This window comes from Heterocephalus glaber, unplaced genomic scaffold (genome assembly GCF_053883595.1).
Source record: "Heterocephalus glaber isolate CG9 unplaced genomic scaffold, H.glaber_assembly_v1.0 deba00001465, whole genome shotgun sequence".
Classification (NCBI taxonomy): domain Eukaryota; kingdom Metazoa; phylum Chordata; class Mammalia; order Rodentia; family Bathyergidae; genus Heterocephalus; species Heterocephalus glaber.
This window is the reverse complement of record NW_028258312.1, coordinates 1319991-1346558: the sequence shown is the minus strand read 5'-3', so window position 1 is coordinate 1346558 and position 26568 is coordinate 1319991. Positions and strand designations below refer to the sequence as shown.

At 36.0% G+C, this 26568-nt stretch overlaps 1 protein-coding gene across 18 annotated transcripts in view; it reads left to right on the top strand.

The window, feature by feature from the left end:
- Nucleotides 1-21954, top strand: part of Matr3 (matrin 3) — a 60141-nt gene extending 38187 nt beyond the window's left edge. For 6 of the 18 annotated variants that reach the window (XM_004841828.3, XM_087180806.1, XM_087180811.1 and 3 more), the window contains 14 exons: nucleotides 857-1945; nucleotides 6666-6727; nucleotides 7966-8007; nucleotides 8304-8416; nucleotides 8732-8784; nucleotides 9513-9638; nucleotides 10457-10582; nucleotides 10755-10922; nucleotides 12744-12875; nucleotides 13704-13747; nucleotides 13853-14222; nucleotides 16762-16984; nucleotides 17601-17722; nucleotides 20912-21954. In XM_004841828.3, the coding sequence (XP_004841885.1) occupies nucleotides 1034-1945; nucleotides 6666-6727; nucleotides 7966-8007; nucleotides 8304-8416; nucleotides 8732-8784; nucleotides 9513-9638; nucleotides 10457-10582; nucleotides 10755-10922; nucleotides 12744-12875; nucleotides 13704-13747; nucleotides 13853-14222; nucleotides 16762-16984; nucleotides 17601-17722; nucleotides 20912-20962 (2544 nt within the window). In that variant the 5' untranslated portion in view covers nucleotides 857-1033 and the 3' untranslated portion in view covers nucleotides 20963-21954. Of the gene's footprint in view, nucleotides 1-856; nucleotides 1946-6665; nucleotides 6728-7965; nucleotides 8008-8303; nucleotides 8417-8731; nucleotides 8785-9512; nucleotides 9639-10456; nucleotides 10583-10754; nucleotides 10923-12743; nucleotides 12876-13703; nucleotides 13748-13852; nucleotides 14223-16614; nucleotides 16985-17600; nucleotides 17723-20911 lie in introns of all 18 variants that reach the window. The other 12 variants (XM_021255903.2, XM_004841827.4, XM_021255904.2 and 9 more) reach the window with 7 other exon arrangements.
- The last annotated feature ends 4614 nt before the right edge of the window (nucleotides 21955-26568 follow it).

The window sequence follows — 26568 nt, the reverse complement described above, 5'->3', positions numbered from 1 at the left end:
GCTGTAATCCTGAATGTTATAAATGAGTGCTGATAGAGGCAAAGTTGGGATGTTTCCCTTCTTTAAATCACACCTTTATTTCCTATATTGGGTTTTTTCCTTAGAAAATTTCCTGTTTCTATACTGGCCAAAGTTGGTTCTCCTTACCTTATAAGAATAGATATGAAATAAGAACTGCCTGATGTTGGTCAATAAGAAGGCAATTAGAGATATGGCTTAAATTTGTGCCAAAATCCTTAAAACTGTAGGAAATTACTTACTCTTATCCACATCTGTCTTCACCTCCAGTTGATTTTACTGTATGAAGGTCTCAACTATTATTTGGTCTTAGATCTTATATTAGGTACTTGACCCCCTAAACTTCATTTACTTGTGATTTTACTTGGTCCTTTCCGATAGTGATAGTAGGTCTCGTTTTCCAAAGCAGAATACAACTGATTTCATCTTTGACTTGCTGACCTTGGTTTTTTTTATTACTATTACTATTTTTTTAGTCTTCTCCTGGAACTTAACCATCATACTATAGGGTGTATTTTTATTCTTCTAAAGAAGAGACCCATCTGTGTTTTCACTGAAGTTTTGATGTACTCAGACATCTATTCCTTCAGTTTAAGTGTTTTTAAGTTCAGTATGAAATTCCTTTTAGTAGTTAAATTTTAGCATGAAAAAGCACTTTTTAAATATCTATGCAGGCTCTGCATACATCTGGAATCTGTTTAAGATATGTAATAAATTTCTTATAAGTTTGAGATCTTAAATGGTTTTTTAAATCAACATGATGCGTAAGTTTTTTTTTCTTAAAAAAACGGCATCTGCTTAAAGGGATTTATGACTAAAACTGCTTATTTTTCTACAGAGTTGTCTGCTGGTTCTCAGCTTGAAGAAGATTCTACAGTCCTTATTGATCCTTTTTCTTGGCGTTACCATTTTTGAAGCAAAGTTAACCTAGCTTTCTAGTTTGAGCTTTCTTTTTGGCCATCTTTTAAAAAAAAATTTTTTTAAATCTATAAAATAGACAAGTGATAGTTCTACAATGTCCAAGTCATTCCAGCAGTCATCTCTCGGTAGGGACTCACAGGGTCATGGGCGTGACCTGTCTGCAGCAGGAATAGGCCTTCTTGCTGCTGCTACCCAGTCTTTAAGTATGCCAGCATCTCTTGGAAGGATGAACCAGGGTACTGCACGCCTTGCTAGTTTAATGAATCTTGGAATGAGTTCTTCATTGAATCAACAAGGAGCTCATAGTGCACTGTCTTCTGCTAGTACTTCTTCCCATAATTTGCAGTCTATATTTAACATTGGAAGTAGAGGTCCACTCCCTTTGTCTTCTCAACACCGTGGAGATGCAGACCAGGCCAGTAACATTTTGGCCAGCTTTGGTCTGTCTGCTAGAGACTTAGATGAACTGAGTCGTTATCCAGAGGACAAGATTACTCCTGAGAATTTGCCCCAGATCCTTCTACAGCTTAAAAGGAGGAGAACTGAAGAAGGCCCTACATTGAGTTATGGTAGAGATGGCAGATCTGCTACACGGGAGCCACCATACAGAGTACCTAGGGATGATTGGGAAGAAAAAAGGCACTTTAGAAGAGATAGTTTTGATGATCGTGGTCCTAGTCTCAACCCAGTGCTTGATTATGACCATGGAAGTCGTTCTCAAGAATCTGGTTATTATGACAGAATGGATTATGAAGATGACAGATTAAGAGATGGAGAAAGGTGTAGGGATGACTCTTTTTTTGGTGAGACCTCGCATAACTATCATAAATTTGACAGTGAGTATGAGAGAATGGGACGCGGTCCTGGTCCCTTACAAGAGAGATCTCTCTTTGAGAAAAAGAGGGGCGCTCCTCCAAGTAGCAATATTGAAGACTTCCATGGACTCTTACCGAAGGGTTATCCCCATCTGTGCTCTATATGTGATTTGCCAGTTCATTCTAATAAGGTGAGTTAATGCAACAGATGCTTCTAATTTCTTTTACATTGTAGTGCCTATTCTGTATTTACCTATATCTTTTACTCTGATTCTGTAGTCTGATGACACTTGAGTTGATCAAGAATTTTTATACTTTTGAGAACACTTACTTTATTTGGAAAAGTAACTGTTTTTGAGCATTTTAAACCAGGGCTTTACATTAATGCAGTCTGCCTAGATTACTTCTGGCCACAAAGCTGTCATCCACTGGAATTATCTTGTTGGTTTTTGGCATCAATATGTTCTTCTTAATATTTAAGCAGGTTTTTTGTCTGCTTTGTTGAATTGTTTTAAGTATTTTTTCCTGCAGTCAATGTACTCTACCATTTAGGATGCTAGATTTCAGCTTTCCATCTGTCTTGATTGCTGATTTGTATGTAGTAAAGATGTATTCTTGAACAATTCTCTTTTTTTCCTTATCTGTGGCTACAGGGAAAGAGTTAATGTAGAGCCCTGGTGTTTGTTTCAGTATGTTTCATATGTTAGATTAGTTCATTCTTCCTTTTTTAATTTCCCTTTAACACAGATTCTCATACAGCTGAAATTTTTCATCATTTTTTTTCTCCTTTTCCACAACTTTCTTAAACATACTTCAAAACTCACTTTTTATTATTATCCCATGTTGCATCTGTCCCTTTAGAGACTTGGATAAATCAACTACTACAGTGTCCTGCTCTGTGTTCCTCATAAACAAATCTTTTTCTGACTTAGGCTTATTAGACTTCTGGTATAGTCATTTGGGAAAAAAAATCTAATTCTCCTTTTCTTTAATTATACATCTGGCAAAATGGAGACTTTTTCAAAATGCCCTTTTAAATATGTTGTCCTTTCTCTTTCAACTTTTTCAGTGTTATTCATTCTCAGTGGGTGCTTTTTTCAAAATATATTATAATTGACTTAAAGTCAACATTAAAGCACCCTACTAGCTTGTTCTATAATCTATGACCATCCATTTTTCCCTATGTGCTACATAGTTATCTACTTAACTGGAATAAGTTGCTGCCATGAAATTGATTTGATGGTTACTGTTGCAGGGTTTTTCTTTACAGTAACATCTCTAAGGGTCATTTCCTTTTCATATCTATTACCTTGAAATGCATTTTTTAGTATTGATTTTTGAGTAAAGAGTTATCAATCACTCCCTTTCCTATGTTTGGATCTCAGCATTTTTGTCTTTTAATCTTGAATCCATGTCAAAATAAGTTAGCATAAATGCTAAATTAAGGTTCATAGATTTGTTTTTATTAAAGAATTAAAGCCTCAAACTGATGAGTCAGCAAATTTTTTATTTGGTATGTGGTCTTACTGTTCTTTTCCAAATTGTTGGATATGGTAAACATATGGAATTTGTTCTTGCTCTGTACTAATCTTTAAGGTTTAGATCTAGTGTGAATTAAATCTAATGCAAAGGTCCATTGAACTTTGATGACTCCAATTTTTTCTGTTACTTCCTGTCCATTTACAAAGAAACAGCAGAAATGGCACTATGGACCAATATTCTCAGTAGAGATCTCAAAATTTTAAGGAAAAAAGTGTCTCAAAGTGATGTTAAGAATCTTAAAACCTTTGCTACTAGAGCCATAAAAGCTGTTGGGACCTCATAAAGAAACAAAAGAGCCTTGAGAGGATTTATCAGATAAAAATTTCTGTTCTTAGCCAGGTGTGGTGGCGCACACTTGTAATCCCAGCACTTGGGAGGCTGAGGCAGGGGGCCTCAAGTTTAAGGCCAGCCTGAACTACATAATGAGACCTTGTCTCAAAAAAAGTTTGTTTTTGTATATGATTCTTTTCTTTCTAAAGTTTACTACTGTCTAGATTTTGTGGGTATTTTGCTAAAATACTGAGTGTATTTAAAAAGTATTTTAGAGGACTTTTTTAAAAAATTACTTGATTTACAAAATTTATGTTTGTAAATTGGACCAGTTTTAAGAAGTTTAAATGTGGATTCTCTTAAATGTTGCCTACTTGCCTTAATTTAGCTGATGTTTTATATATATATGTGCATCATTGAAAAAACTGTACACGTTAGCAGTAGACGCTTGATTTTATAACTGATAGAGAAGTGACTTTAGATAATCTTGTGATGGAAATAAATAATGAAAAATTTTAAACATTTAATCCTGCTCTCTGGTATTGCTGCATAACTTGGAAAATCTGTTACTTTCCTTTAGTGATAATAAATAGCCCACATGATAAAAACTTAGGTGAAAAGCATCTAATTTGTTATCATGGAGAGTCTTTTTTATATTTTTGGGTAACTTTAAGTGAGGCCTTGCTTTTATTACTTTCTAAGTCATTTTAGATCATCAAGCTACTTTTCTACACAATCTCAAACTTCAAGTTCCTTTCACTTAAAGTTGCCCACTCCAGCCTCTGCTGTCTTGTCACTTAATTTCATCTCTTTTTAGTACTACTTTAAAAGCCCTTAAAAAATTATTTATTTTGCCATTCTGAAAATGCTTCCCAGATTATTCTTTATATAATTTTAAGATATCTTAGAGACATCAAAGTTCATATAATTTTCCTATAGAGATACCTGAATTTTAAAAAAAAATGAATCCTTATTCTTAACATCAATCAATAAGCGTTGTCTCAGTGTAGAATATGGGGATATGGGTGTTTTTTTTTTGGAACCGGGGATCGAACTTGGGTCCTGCTTTCGAGGCAGGAGGTGGAACCACTGAGCTAAATCCCTGACCCTGTTTTGTTTTGTTTTGTTTTTTAAACGCTTCTTGACTCTTACTCTTTACCTTTAAAAAAAAAAAAGTAAGAGATCAGGTATGTTACTGCAGACTAGCACTGGGTGGGCCTAGAAGGTACGTGATGGACTTTATGACCTTGACCTTTTCAGCATTTTGGAAGACAAACTACATTTTTACTGTAAGTTTGAACCTTTAATAAACATGGGATTGGATATAATTTTTCTGCTACACACCCTTTCCAACTCCTATGAATTAGAAACATTCCCAATAGAAGACCATTTATTCATTCACCTGAAACATTGTTAAGGATATTTTAATAAAATCTGAAGATTTTTAGTTCAGAAAATTTAACTCCTCTTCCGAATTTTGTGAACTTTATCTATGGCTCCTCTTGCGTATACTGTAGACTTTTTAAAAGCGGCCTCCAACGAGTAAATGGTCTTTGCAAGGAAACTATATATTCCAAATAACTGATTGTAGAGCCAGCTAGAGTTTCTACTAGTTTTTTTTTTTAAAGGAATCTAGTTTTGAGAGACAGGAATGAATAGTAGTTGATAGCTCCTTGTGTTCTAAGTACCATTTTGTTGGGGTGTGTTTACCAACTTAGTTCTTTTGCAAGATTTTAGTTAATTCTGTTAGAGTTTAGGAATGTATGTAAAAGTTGTAATTAATGTAAATCAGTTTTTAGAAATCAGGATCCCATATATAAAATGCCATTCTGAAGCTTGTCAATAAGGTGTATCTTGTAACTTGCTGCCATATTTTTAACTGCAATCTCCCAGTCCTGGCTTTTAGGAAAAACACCTTGCCTAACTATATTCTAGTTTTTTTATTAGGTATAATGGTTTTTGCAGAAAGTGTCTCAATTTGTGGAAATTTGTGCAGCCTCAATATTGTAGAAACAAGTTGTAAAATGATACAGATAGTTCACTTTTTTCTTTCTGGAGCACTTTTCATGTGCCTGGTAATGTTCATTTATTAACTTGTTTTTCATAACCCTTTGAGAACATTTCACATGAATGTTCTGGTAAGCAGTTTACCTTTATTAACTTATTTTTCACAACAACCCTTTGAGAAAATTTCACATGAATTTAAATAACTCAGACAAAGGAGTCACATCTAGCAATACACAATTTAGGAATGGAACCCCAGCAGTTGACAGCAGAGCCCCACTTTGCCTCTTTATTTTATTAGCTAAAAGTCAACAATGAGTGTTCTCTTTGTCCCTTAAAGAAGGGAAAAGTTGAATAAAATAGGAAATTCAATTAATTCCTTCAAACTTAAACCACTAAGGAGCAAACATTGACAAAAATGTAAAATTTCCCTCCTTTAAAATTTGTAAACTGATATTCCTTAAATTTGTTCCTATATTTCAGGAAGAATAGTAGCTTCTTTGATAATGGGGGTATTTTCCAGACAAGCCAATTCTTGTCAAATCATGTTAGCCTTTTATGACAATGCAAATTATGGTTCATGCCTCACAAAATTAGTAGGTAGTATACTGGATTGTGCCTTAAAGGCTTGATGAAATTAAAGATTCTATTATATTCACACCTATCCATTTTTCTAGAAAAGTAGATGCAGACATGGATATTTTATCATTTATTAGAGTTATATAATAGCACTTCTAGTAATATGTAATGAATATTTAAGTTTGGTGTCCATAGCAGTTTAATGTTTAACTGATCTCAAGGTTAGTTACTATTCTTAATCTTTATTAGTACTGTACTGTTATCTTTTTCCTATTACATCTCTAAGTATGTTGACCAAGTTAATCCAGTTTTTCCAAGAATGTGCATAGCGTATTTGAGGGCAGGATCAAGTGTCAGAGAAATGGTTTTTTACTAAATAAGTGTGATTTAATGAATGGACAGAAGTTTGTACAGCCTATGATACTACATAAGCATTAACATCCTAAAGTTTGAATGGTTCAGATGAAAATATCATAGTTTTATTTTTGTTAATTCTACTAATTTACTTTGCTGCAGGAGTGGAGTCAACATATCAATGGAGCAAGTCACAGTCGTCGATGCCAGCTTCTTCTTGAAATGTAGGAGTTTGAAATACCTTTAAAGCATCCTTACTGTGAATCAGAAACAGCCATTATTGGTTTTTTGGAGTTTGTCTTTTACTTGTAATAGTACAGTGTTGTTATTATCACATAGTTAATACTATCTGGGCAATATTAATTATAAATGACATGGCCTAGGTCTATAATCTTACATTGAATATTATATAAAGCAGTACTAATACTTTGCTATCTGATTTTATTTCTGGGATAAATATACATTGGCCTTTTTGCACAAGTGAAAAGAATTTTGAGATTTAATGAAAGATAACCTTTGTAAAATAGGTTTGTATGTTTTCAGTAATAGTTAATACATGCTCTAAAAATATAGACGATATGAGAGGATAATTAAAAGTTATTAATTAGGGGCCGGGGATTTAGCTCAGTGGTTCTGGCACCTGCTGCGCAAGCGCAAGGTCCCAAGTTCGATCCCCGGTACCAAAAAAAAAAAAAAGTTATTAATTATCAAGGAAAATCCCCTTGTGTATTTTTTATTTTTGAATGCATTGGTTCTGAGTTTAGGCTGCTACAGTGAAATGGGGTTCATAAATTGCCTAAAGCAGCCAAGTGTGATGGCACACATCTGTAATCTCAGCACTGTGAAGGCTTAGACAGGAGTTTGAGCCCAGCCTGAACCACATAGCTAGACTGGAGTTGGAATTTTCTATATGCCTAGCTCTTTTAGGGTAATCCTTAGTAGTGCCACAAAACTTAATTGTGCTCTTGATATTTAATATTGGGGAGAAAAACCTGTGATCTGTCCTTATTTCTGTATATAATCCACATAATTCTTTGTGCAATACTTCAGCTTCTAATATAACATACAGGAAAAATTTAATTTCAACATATATTACATTTGCAAGCAATTTGTACTCATTCATTTGTACTGTTGTGAAGTTTTGGAATTCTTCCTTTGAAATATCTATATTAACATGATTAAGGCCAGGTGTGGTGGCACATGCCTGTAATCCTAGCACTTGGGGAGGCTGAGGCAGGAGGATTGCCACAGTTTGAGGCCTGCCTGGGCTACATAGTTCAAGGCCAGCCTGAACTACATATCAAGACCCTGTCTTTAAGAAAAAATGATTAAAACTATAACATTTCTGACACTTAGACTCTCAAATAACTTTACTAATAAATGATCTCTATCTTTAGAGGCCAAAGTTACTTTGTGACAAGGACAGTTTTATCTTAAAGTTAATTTTCTGGTCTTTTTAAAGCTACCCAGAATGGAATCCTGACAATGATACCGGACACACAATGTAAGTTAAAATTTTTTAAGCTATGTTTGTAAAGGAGATCGAAGTAAGGAATCCTGCTTTAACAGTATTTCATAAAAACATTTTCAGAATTTCTGTAGAGATTGGTAAAAGTCACTGTAGTTCAGAAGTTTTTAGGAAATATTTCATATAGTAATTTTTATTAGATTTTTCCCTAGTTCGTTTGTAAATACTCCCAAGAACTGATCATAGTCATACAAGGGGTGCATTAACAGTAAATCTTAACTTTTATTGGACCTCTTTATTATGCTTCATATTTTATTTCTTCATATTACTAGGGGTGATCCATTCATGTTGCAGCAGTCTACAAACCCAGCACCGGGAATTCTGGGACCGCCACCTCCCTCATTTCATCTTGGGGGACCAGCAGTTGGACCAAGAGGAAATCTGGGTGATTATATCAAATTTGTTACCTTTCTCTGATGCCTTCTTCCATTAAAATTGAATGCAGTGATTGTAGGCATAAGAAGTCTCAATGAAATGTTATTTAAAAATAACAACATAGAAGACCATGTTTATAGTCTCTTTTCCTCCACCATTGGTTGTTTTTAGTGGTTTGTGGTGCTAGATTCATATCCAGGGCCTCCCACATGTAAGGCAACTGCTCTACCACTAAGCTATACTTCAGACCTGGTGTTTGTTTTTGAAGTTTGTTTTTTCAATAAAATAAAATGCATTTATTTTAAATACTTTCTCCCCCATAAAGGTGCTGGAAATGGGAACCTGCAAGGACCAAGACACATGCAGAAAGGCAGAGTGGTCAGTAGGATAGCTATTGCTTTTATTGTATTTATAGTATGTAAATGTGATTTAACTTTATTTATTTATTTATTTATTTTTGTGCCAGGGTTCAAACTCTGAACCTTGCACTTGGGAGGCAGGCACAGTGCTACTGAGCTAAATACCCAGCTCTTAACTTTAAATACTTACTAATTGAGTATGTATCGTGATCCTTATTAGATGAATGGTATTGGTGTTAAAAGTTGAAAATCATTAGGCTTTTATATGACTGATAATAGTTAAAACTTTAATTCTCATATGTCAGTACTTAGAGAGATCTCACCTTCATTGACCGTGTTAGGACTTCTGGTACCCAGTTATGTACACAGTATTTAATTTAAAAAATCAGTACACAGACCTTTTTGTGAAACTTCTTGATAGTACAGCCATCTGGGTTTTGGCAGAATTTATTCAGTGACATTTCATTTGCTGTAGTTTTAAATTCTCTACTATGTTGTGAATTGTTATTTTAAGTAATCTTTTCTTAATTCTTTTCTTAATCTTTTCTTAAATGCTTTTAGAATTTATAGACTAAATTCTAGTGAATAACATCTTTCAGGTTAATTTAGTTTTTTAAGTGCTGAGGATTGGACCCAGGGCATTATGCACAGTAAGCGTGCACTGTATTGCTGAAGTACATCCTCAGCTCACTTGTGTTGCTTTTAAAGAGATTTTTATTGACTTGATTTTTTTCCCACAATGGATAGGAAACTAGCCGAGTTGTTCACATCATGGATTTTCAGCGAGGGAAAAACTTGAGATACCAACTGTTACAGCTGGTGGAACCATTTGGAGTTATTTCAAATCATCTGATTCTAAATAAAATCAACGAGGTATGTATTGGAATAAGCACATTATTCATATCACTATTGTATTTTCTTTTTTTCTCTTTTTACTATTTATTTTCTAAAGGAAGTGATTTTGGATTAGAAAAGTAACTCTGTAATCTTTATTAATTTGGACTGTAAATAAGGAAAAAGCCAGTAGTTAAGATAGTGTCTACTACTAAAGCATTATTAGTAACTCTATAAACTATGATTCTCAAAATAATAATTGTCATTATTATACTACTAAAGGGATTGTAGAAGGAAAATTCTTTGCACAGCCATTTCAGACTTACACCAAAACAATACCAAATCATTTTTTCAATCCAGTAGACATAGAGTTTAGTAGCCATACTCTTGTTTCTCTTCAGATCGTATAAATCTTTTGCCTTTTACTGGAGAGTTTAGTAGCCAGATAAAATCTGAAGTGACTTTTTGTCGTAGTACTAAGGATTGAATCCAGAGCACATTCCCAGCCTTTTTGTTTTTGTTTTTTTTGGTACCAGGGATCGAACTTGGGACCTTGTGCTTGGGAGGCAGGGGGCAGAACCACTGAGTTAAATCCCTGGGCCTCTCAGCCATTTTTAATATTCAGACCATCTCACTAAATTGCCCAGTTTGAGCTTGAACTTGTGATACTCTTAGCCACCTCTGTATCTGGTATTAGAAGTACAACTGACCCTTTAATTTTAATAAAATATCAGTTTGATAGCTCTGGTCCTTTGCTTACCAATTCCTGAAAATGTTTCCAATTTAGTGATTAAATAGCTAGAAAGATTTAGTATAATTGTGTTTTGTTTAAAAATAATTGTTCTATACAATTTCAGGCATTTATTGAAATGGCAACTACAGAAGATGCTCAGGCTGCAGTGGATTATTATACAACTACACCAGCGTTAGTATTTGGCAAGCCAGTGAGAGTTCATTTATCCCAGAAGTATAAAAGAATAAAGGTAGTATATCCTCCTTTTCTAGGTTATTTATAACCAATCAATTTATTAAATCATTTTGCTCTTCACTTTGTCAATTGAAAATTGATAAAAACTAGAATATTTTTAACTATTGATTAATGATTATAGTATACCTTACCAACATTTTGACTTAGCATTTTTTCCCTTCTTAAAGAAACCTGAAGGAAAGCCAGATCAGAAATTTGATCAAAAGCAAGAGCTTGGACGTGTGATACATCTCAGCAATTTACCCCATTCTGGCTACTCTGATAGTGCTGTCCTCAAGCTTGCCGAGCCTTATGGAAAAATAAAGAATTATATATTGATGAGGATGAAAAGTCAGGTAATACACATGTGGAGATGTTTTCCTTTTGCTGTACTAGGTGTTCAATGCATGTCCTCACACATGACAGACACGTGCCCTGGCACTGAGGTATATCCTCACCCGAAGGTTTTGCAAAAAAATTGTTTCTCAAAATGTTTAAGATTCATTTGTCTGGGAATATAACTAGCTCAGTGGCAGAGTGTATGCTTAGCATATGTAAGGTCCTGGGTTCAATCTCTAGCACCAAAAGTGTGTGTGTCTCAGCACTCAGAGGCTGAAGCAGGAGGATCACTGTAAATTTAAGGCTGGCCTAGACTACATAGTGAGACCCTGTCTTTAAAAAAAAGTGTGTGTGTGTGTGTGTGTGTGTGTGTGTGTGTGTGTGTGTGTGTGTGTGTTATCAGTGTATCTTCATTGTTAATGAAGAAAGCAGGAAAGAATATGCTTAATCTCAGGTTTGTTTTCTTAATCATAAAATGATGAGTGATTTTTTTTTTAAGTCATAGTAGATACTCATGGTGAAGCATTGAATAAATTCTGAAAATAGAAGGTAGAAAATAAAGGTCTCAGCTAGGTGAGTTAGTGTATACCTGTAATGCCAGCCCTCAGGAGGTTAAGGCAAGAGGATCTCAGTGAGTTCAAGGCCAGCCTGAACTACACATAGCAAGACCCTGTCTCAAAATAGAAAAAGAAAGGTCTCTTCTTTTGCCCTGGCTAGTAACACTGTTTCTACCATTTGCTTCCAAATGTAAATGTAGACACACCCTTATTTTCATCAAGTGGTATTCTGCATGATTTCACTGAGTTAACTGACAAATACAACTTCATGGATTAGGACCAGGGATTTAGCTCAGTGGTTCCAGCGCCTGCCTCACAAGCACAAGGTCCCAAGTTCGATCCCCAGTACCAAAAAAAAAAAAAAAAAAAGAAAAGAAAAACAACTTCATGGATTAAATGGGTGGATTATTTATAGAGTTGCTTTTTTTTTAGCTCCACTATTAATGCTGCTATGCACTTTGCAGCGTTTGAATTTTTTCATTTTTTGTGTACATAGTTATAAAATTTCAAAATTGAAATTCTGAATCCTGATACTTGTCTTCTTTGATGTTGCCAAATGTTTTGCAAATAGGCACCTATTTATAATCACAAGAGCATTGTTTTATGAACATTGGATACTGCAGGCTTGTCAGACTCTTATTTAGTGGCAGAATTAAGTTGTCTAATGCTTGTATTTTTCATTTTAAAAATTTTAGAGGACGAGGGGATGTAGTTCAGTAGTAGAAAGACCTGGTTCATTCCCCAAGAAAAATCAGTGAGGAAAGAAAGCACATGTACAATATGTATATGTGTCCTTACCTTTATACACACTACAGATTAAAACCTAGGGCTGTGAGCATGCTAGGAAAGCACTTTGCCACTGAGCTGTGTTACACCCTCTGCCTTTTTACTTTTTATTATGACGAGGTCTCACTAAATGGGCCAGGCTGACCTTGAACTTGAGCTCTTTCTACCTCAGCCTCCCACATAATTGTGATTATGATAATGTGCCATCACACCTGGCTTTTTAAAATTTTTGTTAAATATTTTATAGCTCAACATTCTGTGTTTTCAGTTTCCACAGTTTTGCAGAAAGACTATATAATGGTAGTTGAAAATTTGAGCTTACAGAGGTTATTGGGGAGTTTATAAATCTGTCAGGTGGTCCTTTTTATTTTTAGTGACTCTTGAATCTTACTAGTGTTGCTGTGCTAAAGAGTAAGATTCCTAACCAGTGTTAGAATAAAAGATAAAATTCCATGCAATTCTGTGAAAATAAATGTCCTTTGTGGATTGTTTTAGGCTTTCATTGAGATGGAGACCAGAGAAGATGCAATGGCAATGGTTGACCATTGTCTGAAAAAAGCCCTTTGGTTTCAGGGGAGATGCGTTAAGGTTGACTTGTCTGAGAAATACAAAAAACTGGTACTGAGGGTATGTAGTGCTTGAATTCTCTTCATTACAAAGCTTGTGTGGGCCAGGGATTTAGCTCAGTGGTGCCACACCTGCCTCCCCAAGTGCAAGGTTCTGAGTTTGATCCCCCCTACCAAAAAAAAAAATCACAACCACAAAGCTTATGTGACCCCTAAGTCCTACACAAGATTTGGTCATCAAAAGAAAATACCCATTTTTCTTTTTTTTTAATAACCATTTTTCTTATCTTCTGTAGTACCAAAAGTTTTAAAACTAGTGTTAGGACCACCTTTGTTGCTTTTATCTGTTTAAAATTTGTGTTTGGGGCCAGGGATTTAGCTCAGTGGTTTTGCTGCCTGCTGCGCAAGCGCAAGGACCCAAGTTCGATCCCTGGTACCAATAAAATAAAATAAAATTTGTGTTTGAACAGCCAGGGATTTAGCTCAGTGATTCTGCCACCTGCCTCGTAAGTGGAAGGTCCCGAGTTTGATTCCCCAGTACCCCCCCAAAATTTTTTTTTTGGATGAACAATTTTGTTAGCAAAATACTACCCGGTTCTCTTCTGGTTTGGTGATTATGATGACTTGACTTTAGGCAGTTTAAGGTTTTAGACATTATTATTATTGTAAGAATTAATGAGCTGAGTTGGTTATATAAGAATGGCCACAAATTATTCATTGAATGATTGTGTAGTCTACATGAGTATATTTTGATAACATTTGTTTTGTTTTTTGGTACCGGGGATCGAACTCGGGTCCTTGCGCTTGCGCAGCAGGCGGCGAAACCACTGAGCTAAATCCCCAGCCCTGATACATTTGTTTTAACTTCTGCACAACTTTTGTCTTTTAGATTCCCAACAGAGGGATTGATTTACTAAAAAAAGATAAGTCCCGGTAATTTCATTTTGCATATGATTATATACATTAGTATATTGTTAGGTTTCCAATCCAGAAAAGTTAATTGTGCTGTATCTTTTTTTTTAATCTTCTTGATTTCAGAAAAAGATCTTATTCTCCGGATGGCAAAGAATCTCCAAGCGATAAGAAATCCAAAACTGATGGTTCTCAGAAGACTGAAAGTACAACTGAAGGTAAAGAACAAGAAGAGAAGTCAGGTGAAGATGCTGAGAAAGATACAAAGGATGACCAGACAGAACAGGAACCTAATATGCTTCTTGAATCTGAAGATGAGCTACTTGTAGATGAAGAAGAAGCGGCAGCTCTTCTAGAAAGTGGAAGTTCGGTGGGAGATGAGACTGATCTTGCTAATTTAGGTGATGTGGCTTCTGATGGGAAAAAGGAGCCTTCAGATAAAGCTGTAAAAAAAGATACAAGTGCTTCAGCAGCAGCAAAGAAAAAACTTAAAAAGGTAAAAAAGATTTTATATTGATTGTTTTTATTAGCACAATAGATCAGTTTTCCAGATTATTTACTCAAGCAGTGTCAGATAAAGAGAATTACATTATTTCTATCAGAAAAATCAGATATGATTCAGAATATAAACATTTAAATCCCAACTCTGCAATAAATTAAATAAGACATTGTATTATAATTGCAAAAAAGAAAATCAACTTGCAAAGAAAACTTCAGTAAACAAGGTGAAGGATAAAACCTTATTTGTGTCTGTATCGTAGTTAGTACTGGTGGGGTAGCCTTATCTAGTACATCTTGTTTTTTAAAAAGTGAGTTACAAGTTTCCAATAAGTTGAAGGACCCAAGACGCTTAAAACAGTTTGCCATTCATCTAAAAATTGGTTTTGAGCCAGGCATGGTGGCACACACCTAAAATCCCAACAGCCTTAGAGACTGAGGCAAAAGGACCATAAGTTTGAACCCAGTTTCAGTGACTTAGGAAGACCCTGTATCAAAACACAAAAAATTAAGTGTTGAAGATAAAATTGAGTGCAAAGGCCCTGGATTCAATCTCCAGTTCTGCCCAACAAAAAAAATTTTTTTCGTTATTTTTTTGGTACTGAGGATCAAAAAAAAAAATTTTTTTTTTTTTTTTTTTTGGTACCGGGGATCGAACTTGGGTCCTTGTGCTTGCGCAGCAGGCAGCAAAACCACTGAGCTAAATCCCCACCCCATAAAAAAATTTTTTTAATTTGATAAATTTTTCCTGTTTGAGAAATATAGGCTTAAGCATTTCAGTGTCTTTTAAAACTTTGATTTTTTTGAGTCAGGGTCTCTCTTTGTAGTTCAGGCTGGCCCCGAACCTTGTGGCAGTCCTCCTGTCTCAGCCTCCAAGTGCTGGGATTATAGGCATGCACTACCATGCCCGGGTGAAACAATTTTATTAGAAAATTCTATAAGATGATAAAAAATTCATACAAGGTAAGCAATAGTAAAGTAAAAGAGACCCCTTATACTATTCAGTTTGAGGATTCGGGCATTAAAATGCCTTTGAAACTCCTTTGTTAATTGGTTCTTTTTTTTTTTTTTTTGGTATCGGGGATCGAACTGGAGACCTTGTACTTGCCAGGCAGCCAGTGGAACCCCTGAGCTAAATCCCCGGCCCTTAACTGGCTCTTAAATAGTAAAATGAGATTTTTGTCATACTAGCATTCTATAATTAGAAAACTAATATTTACTCTCGGTTTTGATGGCTTTGTCACATAATTTTAGTTTTTGTTTTTTTTTTCTGGAGATGATTGTTGTGTAGTATGTTTCCCCCTGCAAGAGCTAGTTGTTATTTGCACACCTGTGATCCCAGCGCTGGGGAGGCTGAGACAAGAGGATCCCTGAGTTGAAGGCAGCCTGAACTACATAGTGAGACCCTGTCTCAAAAAAAAAAAAAACCCAAAAAACTAGTGATTATTGAGCTCTAATATATGCCATAAAAGTTCTGCCTCAAAAGCATAAGGTCCTGGGTTCAATCCCTGGCACACCCCCCCCCCCCCAAAAAAAGCCTCTATATTCATTAATTCTCTTAACCATAGGAACTAGGTACCTATTCTTATATCTTGTAAAGTTAGAGCACAGTGAAGTTTAATAACTTGGCCTAGTAGTTATACTGCCTATAAGTAGCAGAGCCAAAATTTAAATGTATGCATGAATTCGTGCTCTGCTCCAGAGCTTGATTTCTTGTTACATATGTCAAACAAGATTTTTCCTAAACAAATTATAAAATACTGTCTTGCAGAGAACATTGCACAGCTCATTATAACAAATTAGTTCTTTTGTGTATTCTTTAGCATGGTAGTCTCAGGAAAGGGACAATAGGGTATGATCAGTTTTCTTATTGTGAGAAGCAAGCCTTCCATTTACTGGGGGTTTTTGTTTTGCTTGGGGTTTTTTTGGTGCTTAAGATTGAACCCAGAGATTCTGAGCATGCTAAGCAAGAACTCTACTGCAGAGCTATGCAACCTACCCCATTTTTTAATTCTAAAATGATCTGAATTGTTTTTAAAAGTTATCAGTGGATAGGCAAGGATGGTCTTGAATGCTTGTAATCCAAGCATTCAGGAGGCTGAGGCCAGCCTGAACTACAGTGAGACCCTGTTTCAAAACACCAAAAAAAAGCTACCAGTGATTTTGGTAAGGAAAGGAAAAGTCAGTATTTTGAGAGAATAAAGACAATGACGCAGGCTGGGGATTTAGCTCAATGGTGCCGCCACCTGCCTTGCAAGCACAAGGTCCCGACTTCGATCCCCATACCAAAAAAGAAAAGACAATGACGCTATCCCTTTCCCTTCAAGTAAAACAGATGGAAGGGATGCTGCAGGATAATTGTTGCAGAGTAAATTTGTCTTTCTTAACAGCGTCGTTTCCCAGGGAGTATGGAAGGTTTTGTCACTCTAGATGAGGTTGGTGATGAGGAAGATTCCGAACTTCAGAAACTTCGTAAATCGGGCATGGCATTTAAAAAATCTGGTGACAAAAATGATGATGATTTGGTTGAAATTAAGGTGGACAAGATCGAGGAACTTGATCAAGACAATGAAGCAGCGTTGGAAAATGGAATTAAAAATGAAGAAAATACAGAACCAGGTGCTGAATCTGCTGAGAATGCTGACGATCCCAACAAAGATACAAGTGAAAATGCAGATGGCCAAAGTGATGAAAACAAGGAGGACTATACAATCCCAGATGAGTATAGAATTGGACCATACCAGCCCAATGTTCCTGTTGGTGAGCTTTAATTTAAGCTTTTGTCCTTCCCTTTTCTTATCTACTCCTACCCTGACAATCTTATTAAAATAAGATTTAAAATCCAGTCTTAATGTAAGTTCTGATAGTATATTAACCTTTTTGTGGGGAATTAATTCATAAATTTTTTTTTTTGGTACCGGGGATCAAACTTGGAACCTTGCGCTTGTGAGGCAGGCGGCGGAACCACTGAGCTAAATCCCCGGCCCTCATAAATCTTAACTGATTTATATTGCTGTTTTTTGCCTCTTAAACATGTCTTCTAATTTTCTATTATGTTATCGTTCCACGGTGTTATCTCCTCATAAAGATTTCTAACAATTACACATTCCTTTTTGTTTTGTGTTTCAGTGTTACATTTCTGTCATTTAAAAATTACAGTTAGGTGGGACCTTAAATATCAGTTAACTTAAAAGTCAGCTGGCAACTGGTAATTTCATGGTTTTGGTTTTGTTTTGTTGCCACCGTAAGCCACATTGGACTTCTCCCAAATATGTTGTCTTATTCAGATTATATTATTGACAGGAAAAAGATTTGAGACTACTAAAGAATATCTTCAGTTTACTTAATTTGTAAGAATATATGTTTGTGTTTCTAGGTATAGACTATGTGATACCTAAAACAGGGTTTTACTGTAAGCTGTGTTCACTCTTTTATACAAATGAAGAAGTTGCAAAGAATACACATTGCAGCAGCCTTCCTCATTATCAGAAATTAAAGGTAAGGCTGAATCTAAAAGAGGAGAGTTATTTTTTTGTAAAAACTAACAAATCATTTACACAATGGAAATAAATGAGTTAGATAAGTAAAATGTATGTATGTCTCTCTGCATCCAGCACAGTGCTTTCTCCTGAGGATAGTATATTTCTTTAGATTGAAGGGTTTTAAGCAATTTAATGGATTTGAGGAACATCTATTCAACCTCTTTTCATAGTTCATCCTGATTAGTGATAAAGTCTATAATATAACTGAAATTATGTTCTTAGATTCGTGTTGGGCTATAATTTCTCTAATATGGAAGATCCTGGAAGCCTGAATATTAAGTAGAGTTAATACAAAGGCTTTTCGATTTTGTAAAGTGCCATATCCCTATTTAATGATTTTTACATTGACGTTACACTTTAGGGGCCAGGGATTTAGCTCAGTGGTTCCGCCGCCTGCCTCGCAACCATGAGGTCCTGAGTTCGATCCCTGGTGCCCATAATAATAATAATACACTTTAGATAAAAGCATAACAGGAACAATAGCTAGTTCCTATTTTAAAGTTACAGATCTCTTTAAGGTCTAATCATTGAAATAGATAATGGAAGAAAACATGAAATAGTAAAGAACTCATAATTGAAGATAACTGGGTTTTTCACACTGCTTTATACTATGCAGTTACTATATGTTAAGTATCCCTAATCTAAAAATCTGAACTGCTTCAAAATCTGAAACTTAGGCTGACATGATGTCACAAGTGGAAAATTCCACCTGGCCTCAACAGGTAGTGGTCAAGATGCTAGAACACTAAAAGCATTGTGTAAAATTACTATTAGGAAGTAGAGGTAGGGCTCAGTGACTGATAATTTGCCTAGCATGCGTAAGGCCCTAGATTTGATTTTCTAGAACTGTGAAAAAAAATAATTTATATTCAGACTTTGTGAATGTAAATGAAATAAATAAACTTTGTGTTTAGGCTTGAGTCTTGTCCACTGAAAGATATTTTAGTATGTATTTGTAGATACTCCAAAATCTGAAATCCAAAATAAGTACTTAAGATCCCAGGCATTTCAGATAAGGTTACTCTAAACCTGTAGAAATTGTCATCAATGGATATGGATGGATATAGAAAAAGGTAGCCTTATCTATTTGTCTCTCTACCACTGTGGATGTGAAAAAAGAATAGTGGTTACTCCATTGCTAATAGCAATTTAGGTTCAGAGTGTGTAAGTGTTAGGGATTTCCACTGAATTACATCCCTAATGTCTAGTGTAAATGATTTTGTTTTGTTTTGTTTTTTGGTACCAGGGATCGAACTCAGGTCCTTGCGCTTGCGAGGCAGGCGACAGAACCACTGGGCTAAATCCCTGGCCCTAGTGTAAATGATTTTATCTGCTTTAATTTTAAGAGATTGGAGATCGGAAATTGTGTGTTGCCTAGAAGAGTATAGAAATAATACGAGTCTCTAAGTGCTTTCATACTATAGAAACAGTATTATGCTTCATAGTTACGTATTTGGTCTATTGGAGGTAGCTCACTTTTTGTGGTACTAGGGGTTGAACCTAGGTATATCTCAGCCTTTTTTGTTGTTTCCTCCTTGAGACAGGGTCTTTCACCAATTTGTCAGGTTGGGTTTAAGTTTGTGATCTTCATGTCTTGGCCTCCCAGTGTGGGATTACAGGCATGTGCCACTACACCTGGCTAAATTTTTTAAGACAGGGTCACACTGTATAGTTCAGCCTGGCCTGGAACTCAGTGGTGATCTTCCTGCCTCAACCACCCAAGTGCTGGGATTACAGGCGTGCACCACCACACCCAGCAATCTTTTCTATTTTTTCTTTTTTTTTTTTTTTTTTGGTATTGGAATCAAGCTCGGGTCATTGCTCTTGCCTTGCGCAGCAGGCAGTGAAACCACTGAGCCAAATCCGTGGCCCGCTTTTCTATTTTAGAAGAAAGCTTTTCAACTTCCTTAAGGAAGTATTAGGCAATATAGTACCTTGCTAATAAATGATTATTTTCTTAACTGAGTATCTTTTGTTTTCATTTTAAGGGTAGAATAGCTTTTAATCTTGGTGGTAATCAGTTTCATACAGAAGTAAAGAAACTTCAGATACTTGCTAGGACTGGTGGCACATGCCTATAAGCCCAGCACTGTAGGAGGCTGAAGCAGGTTCAAGTACAACTTGGGTATCTCGACAATTTAGTGAGACTGTGTCTCAAAATTTAAAAGGGGGCTGGAGATGTAGCTCAGTGTTAATGTTCTGAGTTGAATTTCCAGAATGGGGGGGGGTGTGTATTTTTTAGATTTTCAAAATGTGTCTTTTTGTACTTTACTTTTTTTTTTTGGTACCAGGGATTGAACTCAGGACCTTGTGCTTGCAAGGCAGGCACGGTACCACTGCACTAAAGCCCCTGCCCTTGTACTTCTATTATTGTCTTAGATCACAGATCTAACACCAGGAATCAGCAAGCTGTACTCGTCACCCAGTCACCTGCATTTTGTTTTGTTTTTTGAAATAGTATCTCACTGTGTATCCCAGGCTGCCCTGGGATTACAGGCGTGTGCCACCTTGGCTACCTTTTTTATTTTTTCTCTTGCTTTTGTAAAGTTTATAAATTTTTTTAGAACCTACCCATGGTTATTGATTTACAAATTGTCTGTGGCTATTTTAGTTTAGTACAGGAAAAGTAACAGCAAAGACTTAAGTGCCCCACAAGCCTAAAATACTTATCATTGGTCCTTTGAGAAAATATTTGGCTATGTTGGAGTCCACTAGTTCTGTGTAACTGTGTTCTTTGTTTTCTCATCTATATAAATTAGGGTTAACAGCACATTGAAATACTCATTTTTTACATTAAACTTTTATTTTTCCCATGCCTTATTGTGGTGTCTTCTGAACCAGTTTAGTCTTGTACAGTAAGAATGAATTCATTTTACTGGGTGTGGTGACCCATACCTACGATCCCAGCACTCAGGAGCCTGAGGCAGGAGGATTGCCATGAGTTCAAGGCCAGCCTCAGCTACATAGTGAGTTTAAGGTCAACCTGAACTGCATTTCGAGAACCTGTCTTTTTTTTTAAAAAAATCGTTCTTTAGATATTGATTAAGTTACAGTTTGAATTGGACAAAACTTGGAAAAAATATTTTGCAGTTCATGTATGTTTCTCTTAGGTAACTTAATCCTCCCTATACTTTTTTGTTCTCAGAAATTTCTGAATAAATTGGCAGAAGAACGCAGGCAGAAGAAAGAAGCTTAAGATGGGCAAGAAGTTTGATTTCAAAGAAAACAATGGTTGTTTTTAATGTTAACCTTTTTTAAATACAATACTGATAGTTAGAAGAAAACTATTGTACTCTTTTGTTTTAGTGGAAAAATAATAGATATCTGTTCATGTGTTAAGTGTTAATAGCAAAAAATACACATACGGTTAAGTTAATGATGAATAGTTTTGTTTCATCAGAATGGCAACAGACTGAAGTACTTTGTAGAGACTGACTGTAAGCTAAAACGACTTGCACCACTAAGAAAAGGATAACATAGAACCATTCAGACAAATGAAATTTAGTAGTTCAAGCTTCAAAGAAATGTCAACTTTTGATTCCATTCAATAAAGAACAAAACCGACTGTATTTTTATTACTTTCATCTGAAACATTCCACATTTTAATCTGAGCCTTGCAGACTTTTTCATTTGGAGTTTGAAGCTGTTTGGGTTGCATTTATTTCTAGAGAACTTCATGTGAGATTGGCCGTTCAAATGCAGGTGCAATTTTCTTTGAATGTCATGCTGTTGTTTAGGTAATAAGAAATATTGAGTAATTGGCTTTAGATTTTGTAATTTTTTTTCCCTGAGTTCCTGCTAGGTTTTGTATTCTAGTAGTCAATGTATTTTCAGTGAAATGTAAAAATATTCCCATTCTCTTTGACCAGTATTAATTTCTGAGGATCTTATTGCTTGTCACTTGAATCCTATAGCTGTCATACATCTTTGGTATAAGCAACATTTGATTTTTGAAGTGTGTAAACCATCTCTTCGTATTTTCAATATGTAATTCTACATTGCTGCATTTTAAAAAGTTTGGCCATAATTTTTGATGCACGCTTCTAATTCATGTACCTGCACATGTGACCTTTGTGAACAGAAATTTGCATGTATAATCTGTGTTTACTTGTAACTCTCTGGTCATATACTGCTTATATCTGTGGATTCAAGTTACTGAAGTGAATACCAATAAAAAAAAAAAAACCACTAGGCCATGTTCTTTGGTTATACATGTTTGTAATGTTAACCAATATATTTGTCAGTTGTGGTTTTTATTCACTGTTACACTTTTGTGCATGCTTTAACAAACTACTTTTTAGTCTAGAGTATCTAAAGACTGCTACTAAAGATTTGAATTTTGAACTTTATGGTGGATTTCTTGTTCCTGTTGCATAATTAAAAATGAGACTGCATGGTTTTGTAGAACCCTATGAATTTAAATCCTAAACATTAAGAAATTGCAAAAACTTATGTTTAGACAATGTCCATGCTTCTAACAATAAGACTAGAAATAACATGGAGTAGCAAAAATTAGTTCTGCCAGCCTTTCAAAATAATTATGTACAGATTCTTGATGTGTTCAGTTATCTTTTGTCAAACTAATTTCAAATACAAAAACCCCCTTACTCTGAGACTTTCAAGACCAGATGTATGTATTAAACGATATTTCAAATAGGGAAAATTTTAAGGTCTCCATGAAGAGTTGACTAAGCAATGTATGTAACATGTACAAAAAATCTTTGCCAGTTTACTTCAATTAGTTTTAGACTTTACTAATTACCAACCTTGGTTTAATTCCAATTTATTAACAGACACTGCAGAAAATATTACATGTGCAATGGAATTCTGGTTTCCTGTCAGTGATGGCTTTTTCCTTACTCCCATTTCGTTGGATTTAGCAAGTTGAAGAAATCTATTTGATAAGTTTATCTTTAGTATCTTTTAAAAGTGAAAAATTTTCATGTATAAGCTTCTAGTGATGTATGTATAACATCTGTTTCCCAGATTATAGCAAACCTTTAGTGAGAATGTTTTCCATTTAAACCTGTTGTAAAGGGTTTTGTTTTGGTGTGTTGTTTTTTTTTTTTTGTACTGGGGATCAAATGCTGTAAAGTTTTAAGAACATCTTTCTTGCCACTGTTTCACCCTCGGTCATATTATACAAATGTGATGGAAACTTAGAAATACCTTGAGTTTAGTTTACTTTTTTTCTTCCTTTACTCATTGCTGGTAAATTCAAGGTGTGATAGTGTTCCTGAAGAGGCTTGGATTTGTATAGCTACAGTATTACTGCTTTGAGTATCTTAAAATTTTTATTTTGCTAGGCACAATGACATGTGCCTGTAGTCCCAGTTACTACAAAAGGCAAAAGGACAAGCTGAGCCCCAGTTACAGGCTGTCCTGGGCAACATAGACTTCATCTCAGGAAAAAAAATTTTTGGTATAAGATGAATTTTATCAGAAACATGAGTTATCTTATGACAATCATGTATAGCACTAGCATCTCTAGGAATTTTTTCCCCCTTCATAATGAACTACATCCCTGCATTTGTTAGGCTAGGCTTAATCAATGGAATTTTGTTCTTCAGCCTCAGCCTCCCAGAGTGTTGGGATCAACATGCTACTATGCTTGACGCTAGACATTTTACATGGTAAGATTTTAAGAACTTTAAAGATTCTATCTAAATTCCTTATGAAGCTTTTTTTTTTTTTGAGTCAAGGTCTTTTTATGTAGTCCATCTTTGCTTTGAACTCACTGACTCTAAGGCTGGCCTCCAACTGGTGACGATTCTGCCTAAGCTTCTGAGTGTTGAGATAATAGGTGTGCCCAGCCATGGCTAGTGTCCTCTGTACCTTATTTTTAAGTAACATGGCAGGCAGAGTAGTAAGGTTTGAAAGGGGAAAGAAGATGGAAGGCCAATCGGCATTGTTTGCTTCAAATTTTTATTTTGAGATAGGTCCTTGTTAATATTGCCCAGAGTGGCTTTAAACTTAAAATTCTCCCCAGCCTCATAAGTGCTGAGATTACAGGCATGTGCCACCACACCTAGTTTGTATGAGCTTTTTAAGATGCACTTCAACAGAAGCAGTTCCTGAACTCAAGACCTTATGCTTTTGAGGCAGCCATGGGACCATGGAGCTGAGTCCCTGGCCCTCCTTGGGTACACTTCTATATTGGTTTCCATGCAGTTTGTGGCTTAGTATAGCTGAAAGCTTGGCCATTCTGTGGTTTTGAGTTGGAGATGATAATTTCTTGACAAGGGCATGCTGTGCTGATTTTTAAGCCAACCAGATAAAAAGGACCCTGCTATTCTGATAAAAGTTCTTATGACCATACTGAGGCCAAGATTACTAGACAACACTAATACACAAACTGTTGTGTGAACTCTCTCAAATGTTAGTATGTATCAGAATTAGCTAGAGATAAAAACATTGCAGGGTCCTTGTATTCTGATTTCCTGTGTTGGGGATGGATCCTGACAGCTCATTTGCCAAGTGATGGTGATGTGAAGGCTAAAGACGACACAGAATTATTGTTTTACCTATAGCTGAGGAACGGTTTTGTCCTGGCCAGTTGTAACCAGATGCCTAGAATGTTTAATGTTTCAGAAAAAATGTTTTGTGCTCTTTTAAAGTGGAGGATGTTTCAGTCTTGATGTGTAGTTCAGGCTGATCACAAACTCACTATAACCCAGGCTGGTCTCAAATTCATGGCAATCCTGCTTCAGCCTCCCAAGTGTCAGGATTACAGCCACCACACCTGGCTTGTTTTCTTACAAAGCTTAAAGAATAAAGGAAATACTGAAAAGTAGTTACCATTTGGGGTAGATTTCAGTGCAATGCATTTTTTTAAATCGGGAAAACATTTCAGGGACAGATTGTGCTTTCCCAAGTTCAGCTGTTTTTTGGTAGAAATATAAACAATTTCCCAGAGAGATTGATCAGATATTTGAAAGGTGAGTTGTACACAGAATACAGTTTCAGAAATTGGCTTAAGTGTGGGAGATTTTTCTTCATAGAATTGGCTGGGAATACCAAAGGGTGACTAGATCTTGTTAAAAAGTTCTATATGGAATTAATATTTTAAGGGAAGGGTCCATTACTATAAAGAAACCTCAGGGTTGGGCATGTAGCTGTAGCCTAGCATGTGCAAGGCCCTGAGGTGCGGTCCCAGCATAGAAAAAACACTGCCTTCACTTTACAGTGTGGTGTGAGAGCCTGTGAGAAAGGATTGTGACTTGATTACTGGTGTAATGCACTGTGAAACTGCACAGATAATTTATTTTCCTGACTGCTGCTGTTCCTCAGCCTCCAAGTGTATGTGACCCCTCTTAACTATAAGCAGCAAGCTGCACAAACCCAACAGGGAAGGACTTGGCCCAGACTAAAGGAGGGATTGCTTTTGCTTTTTGAGTATTCTCCATGTCTGTATGCTCATATATCACTTCTGCAAAAAATCTTTACCTGTTCCCTGCCTATACCTTAATTTTCAAATCCTGCTCATCCTGTATAATCATATATAGATTTGATACTTGTTTTAATGTCAGCTTAAGCCGTGTGTAGTGGCCCATGCTTGTAATTCCAGCACTCAGAGGCTGAGGCAGGAGGATCTGCAAGTTCAAAATCAGCCTGGGCTACACAGTTCAAGGTCAGCCTGAACTGAACTGCATTGAGAGACCCTGCCTTTAAAAAAGAAAAAAAAGCTTAGTTTAAAATTTCACTAAAAACCTCAGGGCGGGTGGGGATGACTGGCGGCAAGATTCTAAATTCTCCAGGTTGAGGTTCAATTTTGGATCATCCTGCTTCATCCTCCCAGAGTGGTTGGGTTACAGACATGAGCCACTGCCAAGCTACTGTCTATCTTAAGTACCTTTAACTGGTGGCACCCTTAAGCACTCAAGTGTTGAGTAATTTTGAGTTATGATCCACACCTGTGATCCCAGCACTTGGGACGCTGAGGCAGGTGGATCACTACAAGTTTGAGGCAAGTCTGAACTGTGTAGCGAGACTGTTTCCAAAAAAAAAAAAGATACAATATCTACGTGGACTCGGTAAGAAGGTAAGCATTTTCTAACATAGTTCAGTGGTGCTGCACCTGCCTCGCAAGCACGAAGTCCTGAGTTCGATCCCCGGTACCTAAAAAAAAGGACTAGAGGAAGGTGTTAGTATACAGTGAGACCATAATTACATCTGGGACTTTTTCTCTTTTTGGCACAGATAAAATTGTGCAGTGGTATCATTAGATCTGTGCTAGTCCCATTGCAGAGTCTGTCCTCATAATTAGGAAACTTGTTAGCCTTCTGACTGTGTTCTCTATTCACGAATCAACACAGCATCCAGGATACAGGTCGAAGTGGATAAAGCGGTTGAATCGGGTCTAAATAGAACACCTGTTTTGGTTTTTTTAGTAGCTTTGCACTGACCCAAAGCGATCTTGAGTGAATGAAATGGCTTAGAGAGAAAAGTAACCTCATTTGTGCATTCAAGCTTTCCCATCGAGGGAATTTTTAATAATTTTAGTGTATATTAAACGTGGCTTTTTAAAGTCACATTTTCCAAGAGAATATAAAGGTGATTCTTTGGATTCATTTCCTAGTTCCCCACTCTGTTTCCCCCCTAAGAAAGAACTGGGGTTTGTATGTACCCTTTCCAAAACAATGAATACATCCAGAGCTTACTTCCTTGCTTTTTTCTTACGCAGACAACTTCTCTGCCTTGCTTAGTGTCATTAGAAATTTATCTTTGAGCTTGCCAACGATAGTAAAGAAGTCGTAGATGATAATAGGGGCAAAACACCAAGGGTCTTAGGATTCTTGAACC